We start from the raw sequence: 22,692 nt of genomic DNA, 5'->3' as shown, positions 1-22,692 counted from the left end.
CCCAATTAAAAATAATGTGTAAAGTATTAATGATAATAAAGTGGGTGAGCTGGAACAATTTCTGGAATGAAAATAATTAACATTTGAAGCCCTGCTATACACCTAAGATCCCTCTTTGAAAACAAGGACAGCATGTGTATTCCATAGTAATTAAATTTCTTGATCAGCAGAGTCAGAGACCACACTGCCCCGCTCAAAGACAGCAGTGCACTACATTACTTTGAACGTGTGTTGCTCTCTCCAGAGCCTGGCAATAATGCAACTTTCTCATCAGGCTCACTACACTTCTTTCATGTCTCCTCAGATTTATGACCCACAATTTCCCCATTCTGACTGTTGCTCTGCTTTTCCCAGACTTTTAAAACTCAGGTCCGTTCCAATTTTGTTTCTCTGGCTACACATGAACTGGTTTGACCCGGTTCAGTTCTATTCTAACACAAGTGGTTCACCATGAGTTGGATTAATTTCAATGGCAATTGGTTAGTGTTTACAAGGAGTGGGATGCAGGGGGGAACAGCATTATTGTTTGATGAAGAGATGGTACCATCTGCATGGCCAGCAGTCTGAAAACACTAGCAGCTCTGCAAGAGAATTCTACTCCCATGAACAGTGACTGCCTCAAAATCCCACAGGGGTCACTATGAGTTGGCTTGGTTTTAAGGGATGGTGAATTTCTATGAAAGGTACTTAAAAATAACAACTATAAAAGGAAATGCATAGTAGTGATGGCTGCTCAGATAAAAATGGAAAACATGAATTTTACATAATTATGTAAAAATGAATTAAACAAATGATGTATTCTATAACAAATGATGTCACAATATTAAAAGAACAAAAATATTAGTATACCCTTTAATCCAGCAATGTCATAAAAAATAAAGTTCTAAAATTGATTGTGATAATGAATGAACAACTCTTCTGGCTATGTGTGAACTACTGAATTATATATTTGGATGATGTCCAAATAAAAGTGTTTATATAAAAAACTAATATGATATGTAAATTATATGCCAATAAAACAATTTTTAAAAAATAATAAAAGGTCAACCCATAAGTCATTACAGTATTGCTTTTATAGAACAGCAACAATATGTTTCCAATAGCAGAAATTAGTTAAATAAATTGTGTTTTAGCTATATGATGTAACCTAAAGATTTTTAAATATCAGGAAGATTACTTAATAGCCTATGAAATTTTTAGAGGAAAAAGTATTTAGGCACATTTGGTATGATCACACTTGTTATCTGAAAATGTTAAGATATTTTGAGACACTGTGTGTATGTATACATGTACAGTCTTCCATTAACTAAATTAAAAACAGTGGGTCTTTTCATCCAAAGATAAAACTGTTGTTACTGCTGAGTGGAGATAATTGAGTGATTCGTTATTTCACTTGTATTTGATGTAATTCCAATTTTTAGCACAATTCAACATGGACAACTTTTTGCACTAGGCTGAAAAAATGGGGAAAATGTGCTTTAAAAAATCTTCAATAGAATATTTGCAGGTCCCTGAGCTATAGGAAAGGGGGTGCTGACTATTTGTCTGCAGCTTGCTTCCCATCTCCCGCCCCTATCAACCACAATACTCACGGTCCCTTTGCCCACTGTATGTATGTGTTTGAAAAATAATCAGATATTAGAGACCCGTTTAAAAAAAAGAATATTTGCAGTTATTAAAATACTAAGTTCCACAATGTTGTTATAACATTGTGCTATCATGCAATTCTGACTCCTAAAGACCCATGTGACAGAGCAGACCTGTGCCCTAAAGTTTTTGGTGAGTCTTAATGATTCCAGATTAGCAGGTCTGAATTACTAAGTGTGCCTAACTATTACATCACTAGGGCTAAATTTTATAAATTATATTTTGGTTGGATAGCCACACATACTTAACAAACATCAAAGTATAAAATTCTAGCCTCCAGGTATCTTCATGCACAGCGTAATATCCATCCACAAATTCATATATTTAAAAATATCAGTCTAATCTTGGATAATATGCTACCAAAAATTCTCCAAGACTGGAACCACCTTTAACTAATTACTATTGCACCACAACACAAAAAATCAAGTCAGCAGATGTGATTACAATTTTAAAGACTACCCAAAAAATCTCAGTGACCTTGTTAGAATTCCGAAGCAGGTGAGAATCTTCTCTTCCAAAGAAGAAACAAAAGAAATCACAAGAACAAATGCAGCCAACGGAAGACCCTTTGACGATACAGCAAAGGATTCAACACTAAGCAGAAAAGATTAGAATCACCACTGACTCATGGCTTTCCGTTCCCATAAAGAAAAGAGATTCTGCACCCAACATCGCTACATGTTTACCTGGATGTTAACAATAGTTCCAAACTTGCTGAAGTGTTCATTGAGCTTAGTGATGTTATTCAATTCCTGAGGGATTTTCTTCACTTCTAATTTGGTGTTCGTATACTGATTCTTTCGCAAAAATCCTGGTTTACTCTGATTGTTATTCCCTTGCCTGGAAGAAATATTAATAGACCTTGATTAATCCTCCCACCTCACACTTTGACAATGATGTCAGAAAGAGTTTAAGTTAATAATTATTTTTAAATATTTTAATGCCTTAATATGCTACAGAAATCACTAATTTTCACATCCTCCTTACTGTATGGTGATAAAACATTACAGACAGAGGGAGAAAGATCAAAATGATTATAAAAAGGAGAAATACAAACAAAAATTTTTTTAAATATTGAGAAGACCTACCACAATCACCAAGGAATCTAACATTAAAGCAAGACTAAAGTACCATTATGCTATGGTGTTTTCAACTTTTGCAAAGGTGCGCCATCTTTTTCTTGTTTCAAGTACATTATTGTCTGTTTTATGAGAATGTACACAGGAGAAACAGATTTCCATTAAAAAACTTGCAACCATAATGGTGATAGTAGTTACAGTCATCATTTTCTACTCCCATTACTGTAAAGAACTTCTTAATTTTGACAAAAGCAGAGTATCTATACCGAGAACAAGATTAATCTACTGTCCTGACTTGGTCAGTGCCCAGGCTTCTTTCTGGGCTATCAGTGGTACCTTTTTGTAGACAGCTTGTTGCTGCCATTGAGTATGCTGCGAGACCTACACAAGTCCAAGCAGGTCTACATGTACCCTTCGGTGACGACCGTCATCGTCTTCAAGTTGTGAAGCCATGTTTGCCTTTCCTTTGCTGAGCTGTTCTTCCCTATTAATATAAACTAGGGCCATAAGGACTCCTGTCTAATCTTTTTTTACTACTTGTTGTCAATTGAAACCTATTTAGATGGTTATCAACAGAGCGTAATACTTAACGCAGACATTTTCTTATATAAGCTAAATTGCTGGTTGGGTTTATAAAGACGTCAGGGATATTTTGGGCTTAAGTTGTATAGATCAGTGGTTCTCCACCTGTAATTTGCAACCCGTTTGGGAGCGGGGGGGACGGGGGACGAATGACCCTTTTCACAGGGGTCCCCGAGGTAATTTTTTGTGGCCCACCATGCTCTGAAATAAAATGTAATGAGGGAATTGTGTGTACGGTATTGCCTCGATCTCCCGTAAGCACCTTTTTTCATAACAATTTTTTATATTTTCATTTTATTTTAGAGCATCGCGGGCCACAAAATAGACACCGCTCTTCTGTCTGTCTCCAGGAGGGTCAGCCCACATGCAGCTACATCCACATAGGAGTACCCAGCAGGAAGACTGCTACCCATGCTACACCATGCTTCAAGACAAAATTGCACGTATTTGTGATTAGAAATAATAGATGATCTTAAGGCATTAGTTTCAGGGGTTTATTTAGCACTCATGTCTCCAAAAGTTTAAAGTCCTTAAGAATTTGACATTTTGTTCTACATTTCTCCCTCTTTGGTCAAGATGCTGATTTAGAATTTATTATCAAAAGGCTCAGTAAAGACGGTCAGGCACCATCCAGTTCTCTGGTGTTATGGAAAAGGGCCAGTTATTCATGAAGGCAATGCAATTATAGCTACACATTCCACATCCTCTTCCAATTCCTAACTTCCTTTCTTCCTTTCTTGCTCTAGTCAGAGACCAAGGATAAGTACCTTGGATAACCATTTGACAGACTTTTAAGATCCTTTTTTTGGGTATTTATTTCCAGTGTCTCAATAATTTCTAACAGTGGGAAAGGTGCAGAATTTGGTAGGCATACATTAGAATTCCATTATAAACGTACTGTTAGCTTCTTGATATCTGTAACTTGATATCTTTAGGCATATGGTTTGAAAAACACTGATTAATGACAATTTTTATTTTTGAATTTACTAATGCAAAATAAAATGACAACAAAAATACTGATTAAAAGTTACTAATTAAGAAATTATCTTACTTTCCCAGCCAAGGTTTCTTGGTGAGTGGTCCTTCCAAACCACTCATAGCTCTTTTCCGACTATCTGGTTCAAGAACTACTCTGGTAATGTTGCTATTAATGGAAACAGGAACTGGTGGTTCTGTCTGAATGACAATGTTAGCAGCTGTGGAAAACAAAAATTCACGTTACTAAAAATGCATTTTTTGAGAAGTTTCAAATGATTAAAATATTTAATACAAAAATTAAAAAATACTCCAAATACATTCAATTAGTATCATTTTCGTTTCAGAAACACCTAACAGCAGACATTAGTATCACCTCCTTTAACAGAATATCCAAGTTTAAAAAGTAAGTCAAAGGCAACCTCTATTATTGATACAGGTCAAGGATCAATGATGAATGCAAAAAAAATATTGATGGAAGGTTGCTGGAAAATAAGGTAATCATTCAGAGTGCCAAAGCATCACTCCACAAAAAACGTACTTCCCAATGGAGAGCTCAACATTTATTACCTTAGGAAAATTCATATTAAGCACTATAATAAAGAGACATCATTTTGAAAACAATTTGTCTCCTGATGTGAGTCAGTAGGAAGTTCATCACATCGACTGAATCTCAAGTACTATGCACTTACAATTTACTTACATGTGATAATGGTATTTGTTTCTACGAAACAAATGAAAATAGTTTAAAATGTTACTTGCAAGTGACTTTTTACATGTATGTGTATGTGTGTATTTATAAGGACAGCAATTAAAATCCACTCTAGAGTCCCTGAGGCAGAATTGATGATGGCAATGATATACATAATAATTGAATTGGAAGACAGTGGAATTTTTCTGAAAGCCTTTACAAGCACCCCCACACCCACACAAGTAGAGGCGAAGCAATAGTGCATACTCGCAAGAGTAAATGTCTATAACCATATATGCCATGAGGTTAACAGCTGGTGATTTAGGTGAAGGTACTCAAATGTCCATTGTACTTCCTTTAGATGCCTGGCATCTAAAAAGTTGACAGAATAATGAAAACTCCATACTGTATTTGACACCTTCCTTCCACTACAGTTAAAACTGAAATATGAGAAATTGAGTTTACAATGGGTTACCTGTGGGCAGAGAAGGCATGCTAAACAAACAAATAAAAAGTAAGCAGTAACACAAAACTTATGTCTGTTACAGCCTGAGTTATTTCTCCTAACTTCAGAAACCCCATCAAAAGTAAAAGCAGCAAAAAATAATACACGTAGGGACAGATGCTGGGGCAAGAATGTGGGTCGGGAGAGGATGTACAGACAGGAACTGGAAACACAGGGAATCCAAAACAGATGATCCCTTCGGGACCAGTGCTGACAGTGGCGATACCTGGAGGGCGGAGTGCAAAGGGGGAATCGATTACAAGGATCTTTATATAACTTCCTCCCTGGGGGGTGGACAACAGAAAAGTGGGTGAAGGGAGATATCGGAAAGTGTCAAATATGACAAAACAATAATAACTTATAAATTATCAAGGGTTCATGAGGGAGGAGGGAACAGGGAGGGAGGGGAAAAATGAGTAGCTAAAACCAAGGGCTCAAGCAGAAAGCAAATGTTTTGAGAATGATGATGGCAACAAATGTACAAATGTGCTTGACACAATGGATGTATATATGGATAGCGATGAGTTGTATGAGCCCCCAATAAAATGATTAAATAGATAAACAAATAAAAAGAATGTGTGTCGGAGATGTTACATTCCAGTTTATTCTGTGCAGTCAAGGAAATTATGATGAAATTTCTTACAACTCATTATTTCAACAGCAACTAGTTCAGTAGTTATGTTTAGATCTTGCCTATAAACTAATAAAATAGAAACATGACACCAAAGTTTTTAAGGCTTATATTTTCATAAGCCTAAGAGAAGGAAGAACAACAATGCTTGTGATTATTACCTACAGTATTCCAGAATTTGAGACAACATTATCTAAACCAAGGCAGCTTATCCTTGCCACTTGGCATTGCCTGGTGGTGTTCTTTCTTGAAGTGCTTTAAAACAAAAGGAGGAGATAGAACTATAGAGTTTAAATGGCTTGCCCAGGGTGACACAGCACGACTGTGGTAGTCACGCTACCTGCCTTCTGAGATCACCTATGGATTGCCATGTGTAAGTGTATAAACAGACCAAGTTAATGATGGAAGGAAGACTTAAAATCGTTAAGAACAAAAGGCTGATGCCAAGAGATCATGTAGAAAGAAAATGTTTGGAGGATGATGGCAACAAATGTATGAATGTGCTTGACACATGGATGGATGGATGCATGGATTGTGATGAGTTGTACAAGCCCCCAATAAAATGATTTTAAAAAAATCATTAACATGTTCGTCTTGAGAATGAGGATAATGAATGTACAAATGTGCTTTATACAATTGATGTATGTGTGGATTGTGATAAGAGTTGTATGAGCCCCCAACAAAATGATTTAATAAAGGAAGAAAGAACATGATCTTCCCAAGAGTTTCAAGTAAAGTATTGACATACACATTATATCATCGAGGGTGAGAGCATATTCTTTTGAATCACACAGGCCTGGGCTCAAACTGTAGTTCTTCCAATAAAAAACTGTGGAACTTTGGGCAAAGTCTTCAATATCCAAAAACTGCTTCTTTACTTGTTGAAAAGAATAAAAATCTTATCTCTTTTACAGTATTGTATGGAATTTGAGAAAAGTACATGTAAAAATATTCGGTGTAGTCCAGATATAAAAACTATTAGCTGGAGGGAGGGTGGGATGGAAAGGGGGAACCGATTACAGGGGCCTACATATAAACTCCTCCCTGGGGGACGGAAAACAGAAAACTGAGGGAAGGGAGACGTCAGACAGTGTAAGGTATGACAAAAGTATAATTGATAAATTATCAAGGGTTCATGAGGGAGGGGAGAGCGGGGAAGGAGGGGGAAAAATGAGGAGCTGATACCAGGGGCTTACATGGAGAGCAAATGTTTTGAGAAAAATGAGGGTAAGAATGTACAAATGCGCTTTATACAATTAATTGATGTATGTATGGATTGTAAGTTGTATGAGCCCACAATAAAATGATTAAAACAAACAAAAAACTATTAGCTTATTATAGTAGCATTGTGGTACTGAAGATAGCGAAGAAGCATTAAAATCAGGATATGAAAGTGGGCAAGAATAAGAAAATAATGATTATACGATTAAATCATGAAACTGGCTGGCACGCAGGCATTCTGGGGAGTTGTGGATGGGCGTTATCTATACTATAAGCAGATGAATGCTTACATTTAATCTTAAATTTTGTTTTATTTTTAGGGCTTAAGACTAAGATTCCACAGGTCCTATTATACGATCTTAATCCTAAATGCTAAAAATGATCACATGACAATTTTATTGCATAGGTTTTCAATGCTATTTGTATGAAGTACAGCTCTTATAATACAAAATAAGCTCTTCAGTGATCAATTATTTGCAAGCAAGAGATTAAGCCTTTTAACTCTTCTATGTTCAATAGCTACTAGAGTTCAGAAATTAAAATCTGACCCAAAAAAGCAATTAAGTTACGATTTTATTCTAACCACAGCTTTTCAAGAAAAATTGGAAATAAGGTTATAGAAGTACAAATGGAAAAATTGTAAGTGTTACACTTAATCTCAGAAAAATCTCAAGACACTTACCTCTTGGATTTGCATCCATATCTCCAGATGTTAGCCCAATCAGGTTTGGACGTTGTGTCTGTGTTCTTGAAAAGAACTGTCTGTACTGAGATCTACCAGAACTGGTAATACTAGGAGCTTCTGGATTATAGCCATCAGGTTCGTATGTATCTGAAGGATACAAACAAATAACAAATCAGAGACAAGTTAAAACGAGTTCTCATTACTAAAATGGAAGCAACGGCTACATTGCTTTCTTGAACAGTTACATACTTGGACACACCTTCTAGAAGTGAACAGAAGACTACGCATAAACCCGATACTGCTTAAGATTAAACTAACACTGCTCTTCAGTACTGACATCTTTTCATATTTATAAACCTAGTCATTGTTATCCTACCTATTGACATTCCAAATCAAATGCCAATGTATACATTTAAAGATAAATTTCATGAACACAAAGCACCATGTATGAAGAACTGGTTAAGTTGCCTATTATCTATCACATCCAATTTCTATATTTCCTTTTGAATTAGCAACATTTTATTAAAAATAATTCACTTTGTTATCTGAATTTTAACCTGGAGAAATAATGGCAGATTTCATACATAAAATATATGAAACAGCTACAATAAGATGAATTTTGTATTTATAAATAACACCACTCTCTTCACCAATACCCGTTCAACATAAATTTCTTGTTTTTATACAACTGAAAAACTTATTTTAAAATCTAGAACACTAAACAACTATTTCTTTAAGGTTTAAAAAATAAGGAAATGCTAGTCTTTAAATGGTATATATCCTCTTTATCTGAAACAACAGGTTAAAGTTGTAGTAGCAAATTTTATCATTATAATTTAGAAATCTGTGGCCTCTTTTGCTAATGGAAAAATTCCTTTTGCCGTTTGTTCATATTGTTTCAGTTTATACGTGCGATTCAATGTATTAGATCAGCAAATTATGATTACAAGATTTCAGAGACGATTGCATCTCTTAACAAATATGTTACAGCTCCAAAAAGTTTTAAAGAAGTTATATAATCAAATGAACTATTCTAGAATTCCTGTGAATACACAAACCCTAAAAAATTTAAGTCCTAAAAAACAAAACAAAAAAAACAGTCCTTTAGTTAATTATGATTGACTGAGAGTTATTGGCAAGTGACGCATCTTTGAACACTCATGACACACCCACAAAGCACTCCGTAATTTCTCAAAAGCACATGTGCATAGGAGAGAAGAATTTTCACAAATCCTACATTATATACAAGCAGTTCATACATAAAACAATGGACAGAGGTGAAAGACATAATCATCCATAATCAGCAAGAAACGGGATGTTTTACATTTTATTTTTTTAAAAGACTAATTGACCTAGCTTTTTCATAAGTCATAACTGACTAGGGAAAAAAATGAGTCAATATTATGCTCCTATCTATCTGATAAAAAAGAACTCGAGGAGCTAGCATGGCGTTTGTTACCGAGGTACTGAAAATAAAGACAGAGGACACCAGAGATGACAGACACACAGGGGGCCTAATCATCTAGCTGTCACTAGGGACAAACCACAGAAACAAAGAAACAGAAAATAAAACTAGGAGTGATTAAAAACAACAACAACAAAAACCCTAAGAGCTACAGCGGGAATTTGTAGCAGCAGATCAGAATAACTGGCCACCTCTTAGCCTGGTCAAACTAGATAGATGGCCACCTGCAGCACGGCTTACCTGGGACCAGAGGGGTGGGGCTGGAGACTGAGGTATGATACCCAATGGAGGATCCCATGAGGTTTCGAGGTGGCACCAAACGAGCTGCCAACAGAGGAGGTGGTGTCCCCAACTGAAGTCGCTCAGATGCAGCAGCACCATGTTCACGAGAATACATGGGCTGTCCTGCAGAGGAAAGAATAGGAGGGCAGCTGGAATTGACAGTCACAAGCTTCTCTTAGGTAATAAGATAGGTCCTGACAATTTGAGCCAAGAACAGAGAAACTACACAAAAGGGAATAGTAGATGAGAAAGATGTTACTGAGATTCTAACTCAAGAAAGAATAGACATACAAGTGCTAAGGATGTACAATGGTATAAAGTTATAGTAAGAATGGCTAATATGCTTGCATAATCATCACCTATATATAATGTAATCACAAAACAATCATTGTGGTAATTTCACTTAACACTGAAAATCAATTATATTATTACACAAAGGAGCCCTGAGTTATTCTTAATATAGAATTCTGTATGCAATGAGATATGCAGATATGTAGTACACATTAAAAAAAAAACAACTCTTCCCAGGCTATACAATTTCATGTTTGTATAAAATGTACTCCCATATCTGGAATAATAATGAAAGAATTAAAAAATAAAAATACATTGCAAATATGGCCTTATAAAGATTAAGAAATGTTCAAAAGAAAAATATAAGTAAGGAAGATAGTGATAATGTGTTAGCCACTTGAGAAGGTGGGTAACAGGCAGATAAAATGCTTCTAGACAACTGTGATGAAGAAAAAGGAAAAAAAAGATAAAAAACCCTTATCAACAACCCCATCACTGCATTTATGAAATTGCCGTGATATTTCGTTTTGAAAGAAAGCACATTTAAGATTTAAATACATCGATGGTTTAAGTATAAAGACAGCAAATTTTACAGAGCAGGCTTTAAACAAGACACGGTATGAAAGAGCAAAATCCTTCCTTTTGTTGGCTGTTCTAACCATATCTTTTTCATTGACTGTCCCATATGAAGCATATTGTACAATTTAGTAAACATGTTACATTCAAAGCCAGACATTCACTATGCGGCAAAAACAAAATAAGAGTTTTGTTTTGACACCATAGGAAATGTCTTTAAAAGTATAAAATCTCTAATGATTTTAAGAAGGTAGGCAAGGCTAGCACTGGATTTCATAGTAAACGCTGAGAAAATGGATGTGCTACTCTTCATTACACTCCTTTTCCTACAGATGGAGCAAAGGAGGAGCTAACAAAGACATCGTATTGCACAGTAAGCTCTTTCTATGCAGTTTAAGACCAACCCCTAAACCATTCATTACATTGCAAAAACAATTTTGACAATCTGCAGATAATTATAAGCATGACTTATTGTAGATAATTTTATGCCAACTGATCTATCAGAAGAATAAAGTAGCATACTAAAGAAAAAAAGGGAAGAAACTACAATCTCAGTCCATATGGCTATATTTAAACGTATGGTACAGCACACAATAAACCAAATATATAAACCAAATCTATGTAACAGTCATGCATCGCTGAACATCCACGATATGTTCTGTAAAGTAGGAGGTTATATAATTTGGACATTGCCTAAATATAAGAACAAACATCCCTAAATATAAGAAATTACTGCATTCACTGGTTTTCTACCTTCTTGTTGTTTAAAAATCTTGTTTCACTGCCAAACTGATGTTTCTCCTTTATGTCTTTCTATTGCATTTGGGAAGCATAATGTACTTCTTGGTATTCCCCCCCCAAAAGGAAAATTATACAGAGGTCGTGTTAGAACACTCAAAAGAGATGCATGACAGAGGATATTTGAGCACTGAATATTACTACCACACAGTAAAGTTTTTTTAAGTATGTAAAGTTCACATTAAAGTAAGGATATTGTATGCATAGCAGTAACATAGATCTTTATGATGACTATCAAGACACAGGTTATCATAGTTATACATATGCTGTGTCATTACACAACTGCAAGCACAATCAATCTGTATTACAAGACCCGAGATAGACCTATTGTGTATGGGAAGCTGTTGGGTTTCAATTAAATCCAGTTATGTCTACTATACCTCATTCTCTGGGATTTCTGAACCCTATTATAACCTTATGGGATTACAGATATATATGTAGGCAAATGTTGTCTATATAGGTATGTATGACACATAACTAATAATCTTAAAAGGCTACGTTGCACAGTATCTTTTTAAAAATAAATTGCAAAGAACATGCATCCAAACACTTCAGAAAGATGGTTGTTTACTCAAATGAAGCAGGCTTTTCTTTTGAAACGTTGATTATGATCTCTAATACTACTTCCACAGAACCAAGATTCCCCCGACAAAAGGCTTTTAGGTCAAGGCAGAAACTGTGTAAGATGAGCCTGACACAGCTTGGTGTACTTGGTCTCTCCAGAAGAAAGACAGCTAAAGACTCTGGCAGCATGACACAAAGAAAAAAAATTAAAGAACAAAAAACTCCAAAGGCCAACATGAAGAGGTTCTTACCGGTCAAGAGGAAAATTCTGATTCGACAACAGCAATCAGAAAGAACAGAATAGAAAGCTTTAGGGCAGTGAGCTTAGGTTAATGAACGAGAAGTAATCAAGGTCACTGAACTATTGATAAAAATTGTTGAATTGGTTTATGTCCTGTGTATGTGTTCAACAAAAATAAAACTCTTTTTTAAATGAGGGCATTTGAGCATCAAAAAAGAATTGTAACAGGGGTGAAACATTTTCTTTTTTAACTTCATGATTTGATTATGATACTTCAAAATCAAAAAGACATCAATTCATTATTCTGAAAACTGTTATATGGAAGAAAATCAAACATTTATCCTTTTCTCCCTGTAAAAACTGCATTTCATGATAAGTAAACGATTGCTGTTACCAAGTTTTTTTATAGAATCCCAATCAATAAATGCACAAGGAATGCTTAAGTTAAGATGTCGCAGTTTTCTGAACCTCGATAACTATGTAAGAACAGCACTAATGGTACTGTTAAGTGTTAACACTTCTAACACAAAAGGTTCGCAGTTCAAACCCATCCACTGCTCCACAGAAGAAAGAAGGTTTTACAGAGAAATGTACATTTGGGACTTTTCTAAAGAAGCTGAGTCAAGGGTGCGTTATAAGATGAAGTAAAATTAATCATAGATTGAGAAATAAGGAAGCTACGGAATAAAATTCAATTTTGTTTTAGTCATTATAGAGAACAAATATTCCCAACTTGCAAATACCCCAATTTACCCAAGGTTATACTGAACTTGTGTATCTTACATACATGCTACATATACATGTGAAGTAACATGTTCCTAATACTAGCTGTAGTCAGTTGAAGACAGTCATTTATCATGCTAAAATTTTAGGTACTTTTTATAATTTTTCAGTTTTTTTGTGTTCAGAGGTAAATTAGAAGATAAAATTTAAACTGAAATTTGAAGTCTTTAAAAATAAAAGGTAGACAAGTTAAGCCTTCCAACTATTGACATATTTTCTCAAACCACAGGGCCTAAACAGTGCCTGTTACATAATAAGAATTCACTATAATCCAAAAGTAGATTAAAAGTTCCCAAAAGACAAAGAGGTAATTTTCCAGTTGAATATCCATATGCTAAGATGGGCAACAAATACCAGCTAAACCAATACAAATCAAGGTAAAATATGAGGGAAAATTCTAGATAAGATATAAGGACTCTATTAGAAACTAACTCACTTCTCCAAAAATCAACATCAACTTCTATGGACAGAAGGATGTTATAAATTAATTAAATGAAGAAATGTTAAGTTTGAGAATACAGTGCTTTTAAGATTTTACTTTGTTGATAATAGGTAAAGTATATATGAAAGATAATGATTATCTGAATTCATTCGAAGGTAAAAAAAGGTCTCCAACCTCAGAATCATTTGCTGGAATCTCAGACGTTATATACTACTCTCACATGTTTTTAAATACCCAGGACAATGAGCTGGGCAGTTACAAAACATTCCCATTTTTACCTCTTTCATTCAGCAGAAGAAAGGAACCAAGTTTAAAGTAGAGAAGTATATATATATATATATTTTTTAAATACATGCTTAACATTTTCTACTAAAAAAAGAGTTTTAAGAAAACACTAAACTGATTTCATTTTAGGTAAAATACTTTAGAAGATTTTAATTAATAAGACCACTCTTTTCCCACATGTATGCTTACAATTCATGTCATTTTCATAGACTTTGTAAAATTTTAACTCAACCGAAAACCAAACAACGTTATTTTTCAAAAATAAAACCACTCAATGTTAATGTTTAAATTACATTATCAGATACCACCTATGCCTTACAGGTCAGTAATGGTGATAATTCTTTTTCTTCTTTTAATATTCAACCATATTTTCCCCAAACAAGTAATGATTATGATCTAAGTAAAGGTTAAATATTTGGCAAAATTAGTTTCTTTGTCACCTATGTGACAGTTTGTTTGTTTATTTAGCTGTAACAGCAAATTGCACTATAGCTGGGTTTTGTTTTTACATGTTTCTTGCTGATAAGTGTTCCTTTCCAACTCTAAGGAGCCCTGGGAGCTCTAATGCATAAGCAGCCATTCCCGTAGAGATTTACAAAGCCTCAGAAACTCTGTGAGGGTCACTCACTATGAATCAAAGTCACCTCACAGCAGCGGGTATCAGTTTACTAGTTTTGGAGTTCTTAGGCCAGGAATCATTTCATAAGCTACAGATCCTCAGTACTTAACATTGAGCAGACTCAAACCACAACTATCCAGATTTCATTTTCTAGTATTTGAGTTCCCATTGACATAATTAAAAGCCCCTGGTGTCAGTAATCATTGGACTAACAACAAAGTTGGCAATTCAAATCCACAGGCAAATCCATGAGAAAGTTGAGGCTATCTTGCTTCTGTAGATTTAAACCCAGAAAACCCTTATAGGACTGCTATAAAAATTTTTATTGATTACCATAATTTGCAAAAACTAAGAATAATTTCATTTAAAATGATATTCTATGCTGTGCACTTTAACAATTTTAATGGTAAAAAATTAATAATGCCAAACTTTAAGGATAGTGCAAGTTCTTTATTACATTGCAAAATATCTTTAAACATGAAGCTTTTTCCTTTCTAGAACAAATTCCACTTTAATTTAATTACTGATTATAGATTTTGGAAAATAAAACATGAGTAATTTGAAGGATTAGATTCATGTATCTTATAGGCAGTATTTTTCAAAAGAAAAAACTTCAAAATCAATCAAATAGATATTAGGAGGTACAATGTGGTGTGTGTGTGTGTGTGTGTGTGTGTGTGTGTGTGTGTGTGTGTGTGTGTGTGTGTCAATATCAAGGAGTTCAGGAAGAAAAACAGTGTTTGGAAACAGTGGTAGCAATTGTACAATTCTGTTTGATGTGATGGAACTATGGAATGATACATGGTACTAACTTCCAATTAACAATAATTTTTTAAATTAAGAATGACAAAATGCAGAGATTAATTTTTTAATTTAATTGACATCAGAAACAAGTTCCAAGGCTTTCAAATTTCTCCATGTAATGTAGAATCAAATTTTAGATTTTTTAGAGAAGAAAATTACTAATAAACTTTCATAACAGACTGAGTTTCTACTTGTCTGATATGTAACTAGTATTATTAATTTGCAAAACATCCAGCAGAAAACCAATTAAATAGCTTTGAAATCACTGAGATCACGACAATCTTCTAAAGCAGTCGAGACTCCTTTGGGAGTCAAACGACCCTTTCACAGGGGTTGCCCGATTCATAGCAGTAGCAAAATTATAGTGATCAAGTAACAACGAAAATAATTTTATGGTTGGGGGTCACCACAACATGAAGAGCTGTATTAAAGAGTCGCGTCACTAGGAAAATTGAAAACCACTGTTCTAAAGGTACATAAAATAGATACCAATGCATAGTTATTATTCATACTGATCTGAAACAAAATGGGTAAAATAAAATGAGTTTATAAAACCAAATACATACTTTACTTCGAGATTACTACCCTTTGTATTGGTAGAAAATGGTTTCTGAAATTGATATAATACTAGATGTTTTCATGTATAAGTTCTTGATCTAGCAAATAAGATAGAGCTAACTCTATAGTTCCCCAAATTTTTCTTAGAAATTATCAGTTTCTAAACAGCAATTTTTGTTCCAAATGGCCTTCACTGATGTACCATACATAAGGGCCATCAAAAACTTTGTGGGAAAATGGAATTAAAAAATAATTTTTCCATAAACCTTCTGAAGCCTTCATATTATCACAGCTTATTACAATAGCAAAATGGCCCGAAGCAACATGCAGTCACATAATTGTTCATCTTGGCTCCAGCATGATGCCTGGCACATAGTAAATACTAAAGAAATATTAGGTAAGTTTAGTTTAATCAATTAATTACATGGGAGCTGCCAAAATTTTAAAAATGAAAATCAGAATGGAATTGTTGGCATTGAGAAAATAAAAATGCTAAAAATATTAATACAGACAAGATTTTTAAAAATTAAAAGTGTAAGTTTTAAAATGAGTCAAGTGAAACTAAATTTAACAGGATAAAAGCAAGCCATCTGCAACAGATTGTGGACTAAAAAATACTGAGATTTTTCATTTAATCTTTAAAAGGCATTCAGAAAAAACGTTAAGAACAGATTCAGGTAGGGATTAGTAAAATAGGATTGGCCATAGGTTGGAAACTATTAGAGCTGATTTAAAGGTACATGGTCTTTATTTTTATGTATGTTTGAAATTTCCCAGAATTAAAATTTGAGAGTATCAATAGGACAAACATACATTTTGAAAAGATACTGTAGTAATCAAACAAAAGACTGTGAGACACTTTGTACAAGGACAATTATTTAAATGTCAGACATGGTTACTCTTCTGAAGTAGTCAGCTGAACATGAGACGTTCATAAAAGAAAATGAAAGATTGACATGCATATCCAATTATACTTTGTTCACTGTGTGATAAATGCAAATTCCTACTGCAAGAATTTGGTACAGAGTAGTATTAGTTCTCAAGCCATTTTTTAAAATATATATATTTCAAATCATCTTATTGGGAGCTCTTACAGCTATCATAAGACTCCATAGTTCAATCACATGAAGCTGTATTACACAACAGCTACCACAACCTGTTTCAAGTTATTTCCTTTCTTCTTGAACTGGTTGATATCAGCTCCCCTTTATCCTCTCCCTCCCCTTTACCCCCACAGGAACCCTTTATTAATTTATTGCTGTGTCTTACACCATCCAATGGATCTATTTGCACACAATTCTGTTGTTTACTCTTCTGATGGGGTTATATAGTCATCAATGCTGTCAACTCCCCCTACTCACTCCTTTCTTCCCATATCCTCTGGGAACCATTACTCCTGTTACTGTTTCTGAAGGGTTACCTATTTTGGCTTTCGTGTGTCCAATGATCTTAATTATACAAAGAAACATATGCAAGTCTAATATGATTAATGAGGTAAAACAAGTAAAAACCCTAACAGTATGGGGAGGAAATATTAAAGAAGTAGAGGATAGTTAATGTGGTTCACCAGTGCTATACCACACCTTGGATTTATCATCTCTTCCATGTGGCCCTATGGGTCTTCACTACATCCATGCTGCTTCACATTGATTTGGTTGCCTGTTCTTGAACTTATGATACCTTTTCCCCATCGACACATCATGATTACACATGCATGTGTGCTTCCTCCACGTGGGTTTCATTGCTTCCCTGATAGATGGCCCTTTAAGACCCCAGACACTATATCTTTTAGCCAAGCACCATCAGCTTTCTTCACCACATTTGCTTATGCACCCATTTTGTCTTCAGCGATTATGTCAGAAAAGTATCATACATTGGCACATTATTAGAAACCGTTCTTGTACTGAAGTAAGATTTAAGTAGAGGCCCAAAGTCCATGTGTTTTTTGTTTCATTTGCATATATACACACATTCATAAACAAATACTTTATATATATTTATTTACATATAAACATCTATTTTTTTCTTTCTTTTTTTTGCTGCTTTTTCTCTTTTCTTTTCTCATGCTCCACTATCATGTTTACTCATCGTCAATTGAGCAGGACCAGAACAGTTACACCCTCTTTGTCCCAGGCCAATTTCACCTTCCCTGTGCCCCATCATGAATTCAACTTTCCAAGTCATCTCTTCTACTCTTTGTGATAAAACTCAGAAATGGCTGTATGGCAATGAGTTTGGTTTCTTGAAGTATTGTTCCCAAGTGCTTAGGAGATTCAGATCTTGAAAGATCTGAAGTAGAAGAGATGATGGGGAAAGAAAGTTGAAATCATGAGGGGACACCAAGAAGGTAAAATTGGTCTGGCCAGAGAAGATGCATGTTTGGGAACAGTGAAATAAAATGACCGAGAAATATGGGGCACAATTGAAAAAATAATTACATTAGAAACAAGGAGTACACAGACAATGTAGTAAAACAGACAATGTAGTAATAATGTCTGTACAACTCTTCTTGATATGACTGAGTTATTGGATTGTATAAGTGAATGACGTGCCAATAAAACTGTTAAAAAAAAAACAAACTATAAAAAGTTACACTCTCAGACACTTAGAGGCACTTCTAACCTGTCCATAGGGTCATATGTTTGATAATTGACTTGTTGACAGTGTGTTTGATTTTGGTAGCAGTCAAAGTTTACCAATTCCTGTCTCAAATGAATTATATAAGAATCTGGAAAGAATAAAATATTACAGGATTATCGAACATATTACAGAAAGAGCTAGATGCAGCAGATATGGCTTCACTTATCGATCAGAAGGAAATGGTAACCAATAAAGTGTCCTCGTGAGGAACTATCATGGTTGGTTTTCTCAATTAAATTAGCTAATCAGTTCTATGTGCTAGTCCTTAAGAGTGAGACAAGATGAAGCTGAGAAGGTTGCAACAATAATCCAAATGTAAAGTGATTCATGTGGACAAGGGCAGAGGCCATGGTAGAAACACAAAGAACTTTTTATTAACTAGATATAAAAAAGCTAAACAGTGAATCTGTTATGATTGTCAATAGCTTCAATTTTAGGAAACTAGGTATTAGCTCCACTGGAGATAAAATCTTAAAGAGAACAAATTTCATTTCTGGGAGAATGAAATTTGAGGAGACAATAATAAATACAATAATAACTAACCTTTAAAAGTACCTGGAGTGGTGCAAATGAGTAACCTGCTTGGCTACTAAGTGAAAGGTTGAAAGTTCGAGTCTACTTAAAAGAAATGTCTAGCAATCTACTCAAAAATAAGTCACTGAAAACATGCTGCACAATTCTATTAACATGAATCAATGGCAACTGGTTTTTATTAGCACCAGGATAAAGTGCTACAGCTGGTAGCACAAACCAAGCTAGGACTCCTCTGTTTTAGGCCCAGTCTTGGAAGGCAAACCCTGGAGACAGAGGCAGTCCAGGCTATGGATGCTATTTGCACTCAGGACTTGCTTGGTCCCAGACACTGTTTCGATGTTTTATATGTATTAATTTAATTCTCAAAATAACCCTAGTAAAATGGGTACCATTATCATCAGTTTATGGTAGAGGAAACTTGAGATACAGCAAGGTTAAACAATTTGCCCAAAGTCACAAAGGCGTAAAGCAATGGAGCCAGCATTTCAAGTAGGGCAGTATGGGCTTAACTGTTTTCCCTGAGATTTGTGTTTAGGAAGCGAGAATAGAGACAAAGAATGACCGTGCATGATGCTACCTGCCTCTGCAAAGAAAACCCAACAATCCGACATTTGACAGAGTCACCTAGATTAATTTTATGTTTTCAGGAAAGTAATTTCTTAAAGCCTAGGAAATTTAAATTGAAAAATAAAACCTAAGAAATAAAAGGGAGTTACGGAATCAAGAGAAATACAGCTAAACATGAATTTTACAAACAGTTCAAACAGACATCCAGAGGGATAAACAACAGACGTGGGTATAGGAGACAGAGGTCAGTGTAAAATATGAAAAAATAATTATTTATAATTTATCAAGGGGCCATGAGAGTGAGGGGCAGGGAGGAGGGAAAAAATAGGAACTCACACCAAGGACTCAGATAGCAAATGTTTAAAAAATGATGATGACAACATATCTACAAATATGCTTAACCTCCCTGACGGTCTAATTATGTCAGTAATTTTGCACACAAAGCGGTACATTGTTTTGCATAAAATTTGTTGTTTTATACTGTAGGCTTGTAGTTCTTAAGAAATTACTCATTTTAATCTCTCTAGTAGACATTCCAGGTATGATAAACTTCTTCTGACAGTTAACATTTATCCCAAGCCACACTCGGGATTACTGCCAGGGAGATTAATACAATTGATGTATGGAATGTTATAAGAGCTGAAAGAACCCCAACAAAAAAATGATTTAATATAATATAAAAATAAACAGTAGACATCAGTTTTAAATGGTAATCTCTATTTTCACATCAACATGCAAGCTAAATGAATAAGTATTAAACATATTTTATCTGTCCAGATAAGTTACACTTTAGGTTTGGGAAATTCAATCAAAAAACAAACTATTTGAAAGGAAGCCTCGGAACAAAGTTCCTTAAAACTGAAGCGAAGTACTTCACGCCAGTGTGGACTTCTCCAAACATGAGGCATTAAGAGCCTCTCTCTCTCATTCTGACACAACATTAAAAACATGGCTATCTACCATAGTGAATGAAGGGGGAAGTGCAGAGTGGAGACCCAAAGCCCATTTGTTGGCCACTGGAGAACCCCTCACAGAGGGGTCTAGGGGAGGAGATGAGTCAGTCAGGGTGCGACGTAGCACCGATGAAGAATATAGCTTTCCTCTAGTTCCTAAATGCTTCCTCCCCCCAACTACCAAGAACCGAATTCTACCTTGCAAGTCTGGATAGAGCAGAGGTTGTACACTGGTGCAGATAGGAGCTGGAGGCACAGGGAATCCAGGGCGGATGATACCTTCAGGACCAGGGGTGTGAAGGGAGATACTGGGAGGGTGGAGGGAGAGGGAGTTGGAAGGAGGGAACCGATTACAAGGATCTACCTGTGACCTCCTCCCTGGGGGACGGACAACAGAAAAGGCAGTGAAGGGAGACATTGGACAGGGCAAGATATGACAAAATAATAATTTATAAATTATCAAGGGCTCATGAGGAAGGGGAGAGCGAGGAGGGAGGGGGAAAAAGAGGACCTGATGCAGAGGGCTTAAGTGGAGAGCAAATGCTTAGAAAATAATGAGGGCAATGAATGTACAGATGTGCTTTATACAATTGATGTATGTATATGTATGGATTGTGATAAGAGTTGTATGAGCCCATAACTTAAAAAGAAAAAGAGAAAATTGAAGACAAAAAACACATGGCTATCTTGCTTAAGTACACAATAAATGCCTTCTGAATACAAGTAAGATTTTTACAATGACACAGTTCATAAGAAGAGAAATTACTGTTTTAAAGTGTTAACAGGAAGAGGGAAGATAAATAGCTGGGCTGGCACCAAGAGCTCAAATAGAAAGCAAATGTTTAGAAAATGATGATGGCAACATATGTACAAACATGCTTGATACAATTGATGCATGTAATGTTCTTTTTTTTTTGTATGTAATGTTCTAAGAGCTATAAGAGCCCCCAATTTTAAAAACAAGTGTTAAAGAAAACTTAAGTTAAACTACATTTACTTACTTTCTGATACTGTATAAAGGAGGTTCTGGGGTAAAGGAGGAGGTAGTCTTGCTCCCACTGGTGCAAGATTGGGCACTGCACTTGTCCCAGGCTGCTCACGGTTGTTTATCATGTTTGACTGTGTTATGGGTGGTCCTACAGATAACAAAAGTTAAAGGGATAGTATTATTTCATAACTACTAAAGACACTGTATTAGCACTAATTTGAAAATTCATACTTAAAAAATCTTTTGACTTTGAACGGAATAAAGGAATTTGATGTGTGCAGGTTTAAAGTACTTTAAGATGCATTATTAAAAGGACGTTTTTAGTTTTGAAACAGGTAAAACTGATCTAGGGTAAAAAAAAATCAGAACTGGTTGACTCTCTAGCGTAGAGGTGGAAAATGGCTGAGAGAAAGCTTACAAAAACTTTCTGGGTTGATAGCAATGTTCTACAGAAGTCTTCTTAAGTTATCCCGGCTGGATGTACTGATATGATGCCTGTAATAGTCTATGAAATGCATCAAAGGAAAAATGGAGATGGAAAGATATGTGACAATGAAAATATAGTAACATGCTAATTGTAGATCTAGGTGGGTAGATATAGGCAAACCTAATTTTATTGTACTTCATCTTATTGTACTTTACAAAGATTGTTTTTTACAAATTAAAGTTTTGTGGCCACTCTGTGTTAACAAGTCTACCAGTGCCACATTTTGGTGATTCTCACAATATGTCATACTTTTTCATAATGGACATTTAATAGACTGAAGTATAAATATAATTTCCATGTGCATTGGGAAACCGAAAGTTTTGTATGGGTCACTTAATTGCAGTATTCACTTTATTGCAGTGATCAGATACCAAGCCTACAGTATCTCGGTGGTATGCCTATATCTGAGTATTCAGTGTACACTTATTTCAGTTTTTCGGTTTGCTTGGAAATGTTCATGGTAAAATCTCTGGAGGATGGCATGACATGATTATATTTGACTTTTAAATGTATTGTTTCCACTGCTCCTCCCTCCCTACCACACTGAGATCCTAAAAAGGAAGAAAGAAAGAAAAGAAACCAGACTTGAACGAAAGTTATCATGGCTGAAGGAGAAGGGTTGCTGCTGGGGGGACATTGAGTTGATGTTCATGGAGGCAGAATAATTTGGAAAATGATATCAATAATGGTTGTACAACATGAAGAGTATAATCAATGGCATTGAATTACACATGTAAAAGTTGTAAAAGTGAGAATGTTTTGTTGTGCCACAATTACAAAATAAAAATTACATGATAAC

General features: G+C 35.1%; 1 protein-coding gene across 4 annotated transcripts in view; it reads right to left on the bottom strand.

Moving 5' to 3' along the window:
• RBM27 (RNA binding motif protein 27) overlaps positions 1-22,692 on the bottom strand; it is an 83,656-nt gene that overhangs the window by 24,527 nt on the left and 36,437 nt on the right. For 2 of the 4 annotated variants that reach the window (XM_075541768.1, XM_075541769.1), the window contains exons 8-12: positions 21,420-21,554; positions 9,722-9,886; positions 8,014-8,163; positions 4,360-4,504; positions 2,334-2,487 (exon numbers count right to left, since the gene is read on the bottom strand). In XM_075541768.1, coding sequence (XP_075397883.1) covers positions 2,334-2,487; positions 4,360-4,504; positions 8,014-8,163; positions 9,722-9,886; positions 21,420-21,554 — 749 coding nt within the window. The remainder of the gene's footprint in view (positions 1-2,333; positions 2,488-4,359; positions 4,505-8,013; positions 8,164-9,721; positions 9,887-21,419; positions 21,555-22,692) is intronic. The other 2 variants (XM_075541770.1, XM_075541771.1) reach the window with 1 other exon arrangement.

The sequence above is a fragment of the Tenrec ecaudatus genome, chromosome 2 (assembly GCF_050624435.1).
Source record: "Tenrec ecaudatus isolate mTenEca1 chromosome 2, mTenEca1.hap1, whole genome shotgun sequence".
NCBI lineage: Eukaryota > Metazoa > Chordata > Mammalia > Afrosoricida > Tenrecidae > Tenrec > Tenrec ecaudatus.
The sequence above is the reverse complement of the archived record's forward strand: the minus strand, read 5'-3'. Positions and strand labels throughout refer to the sequence as shown.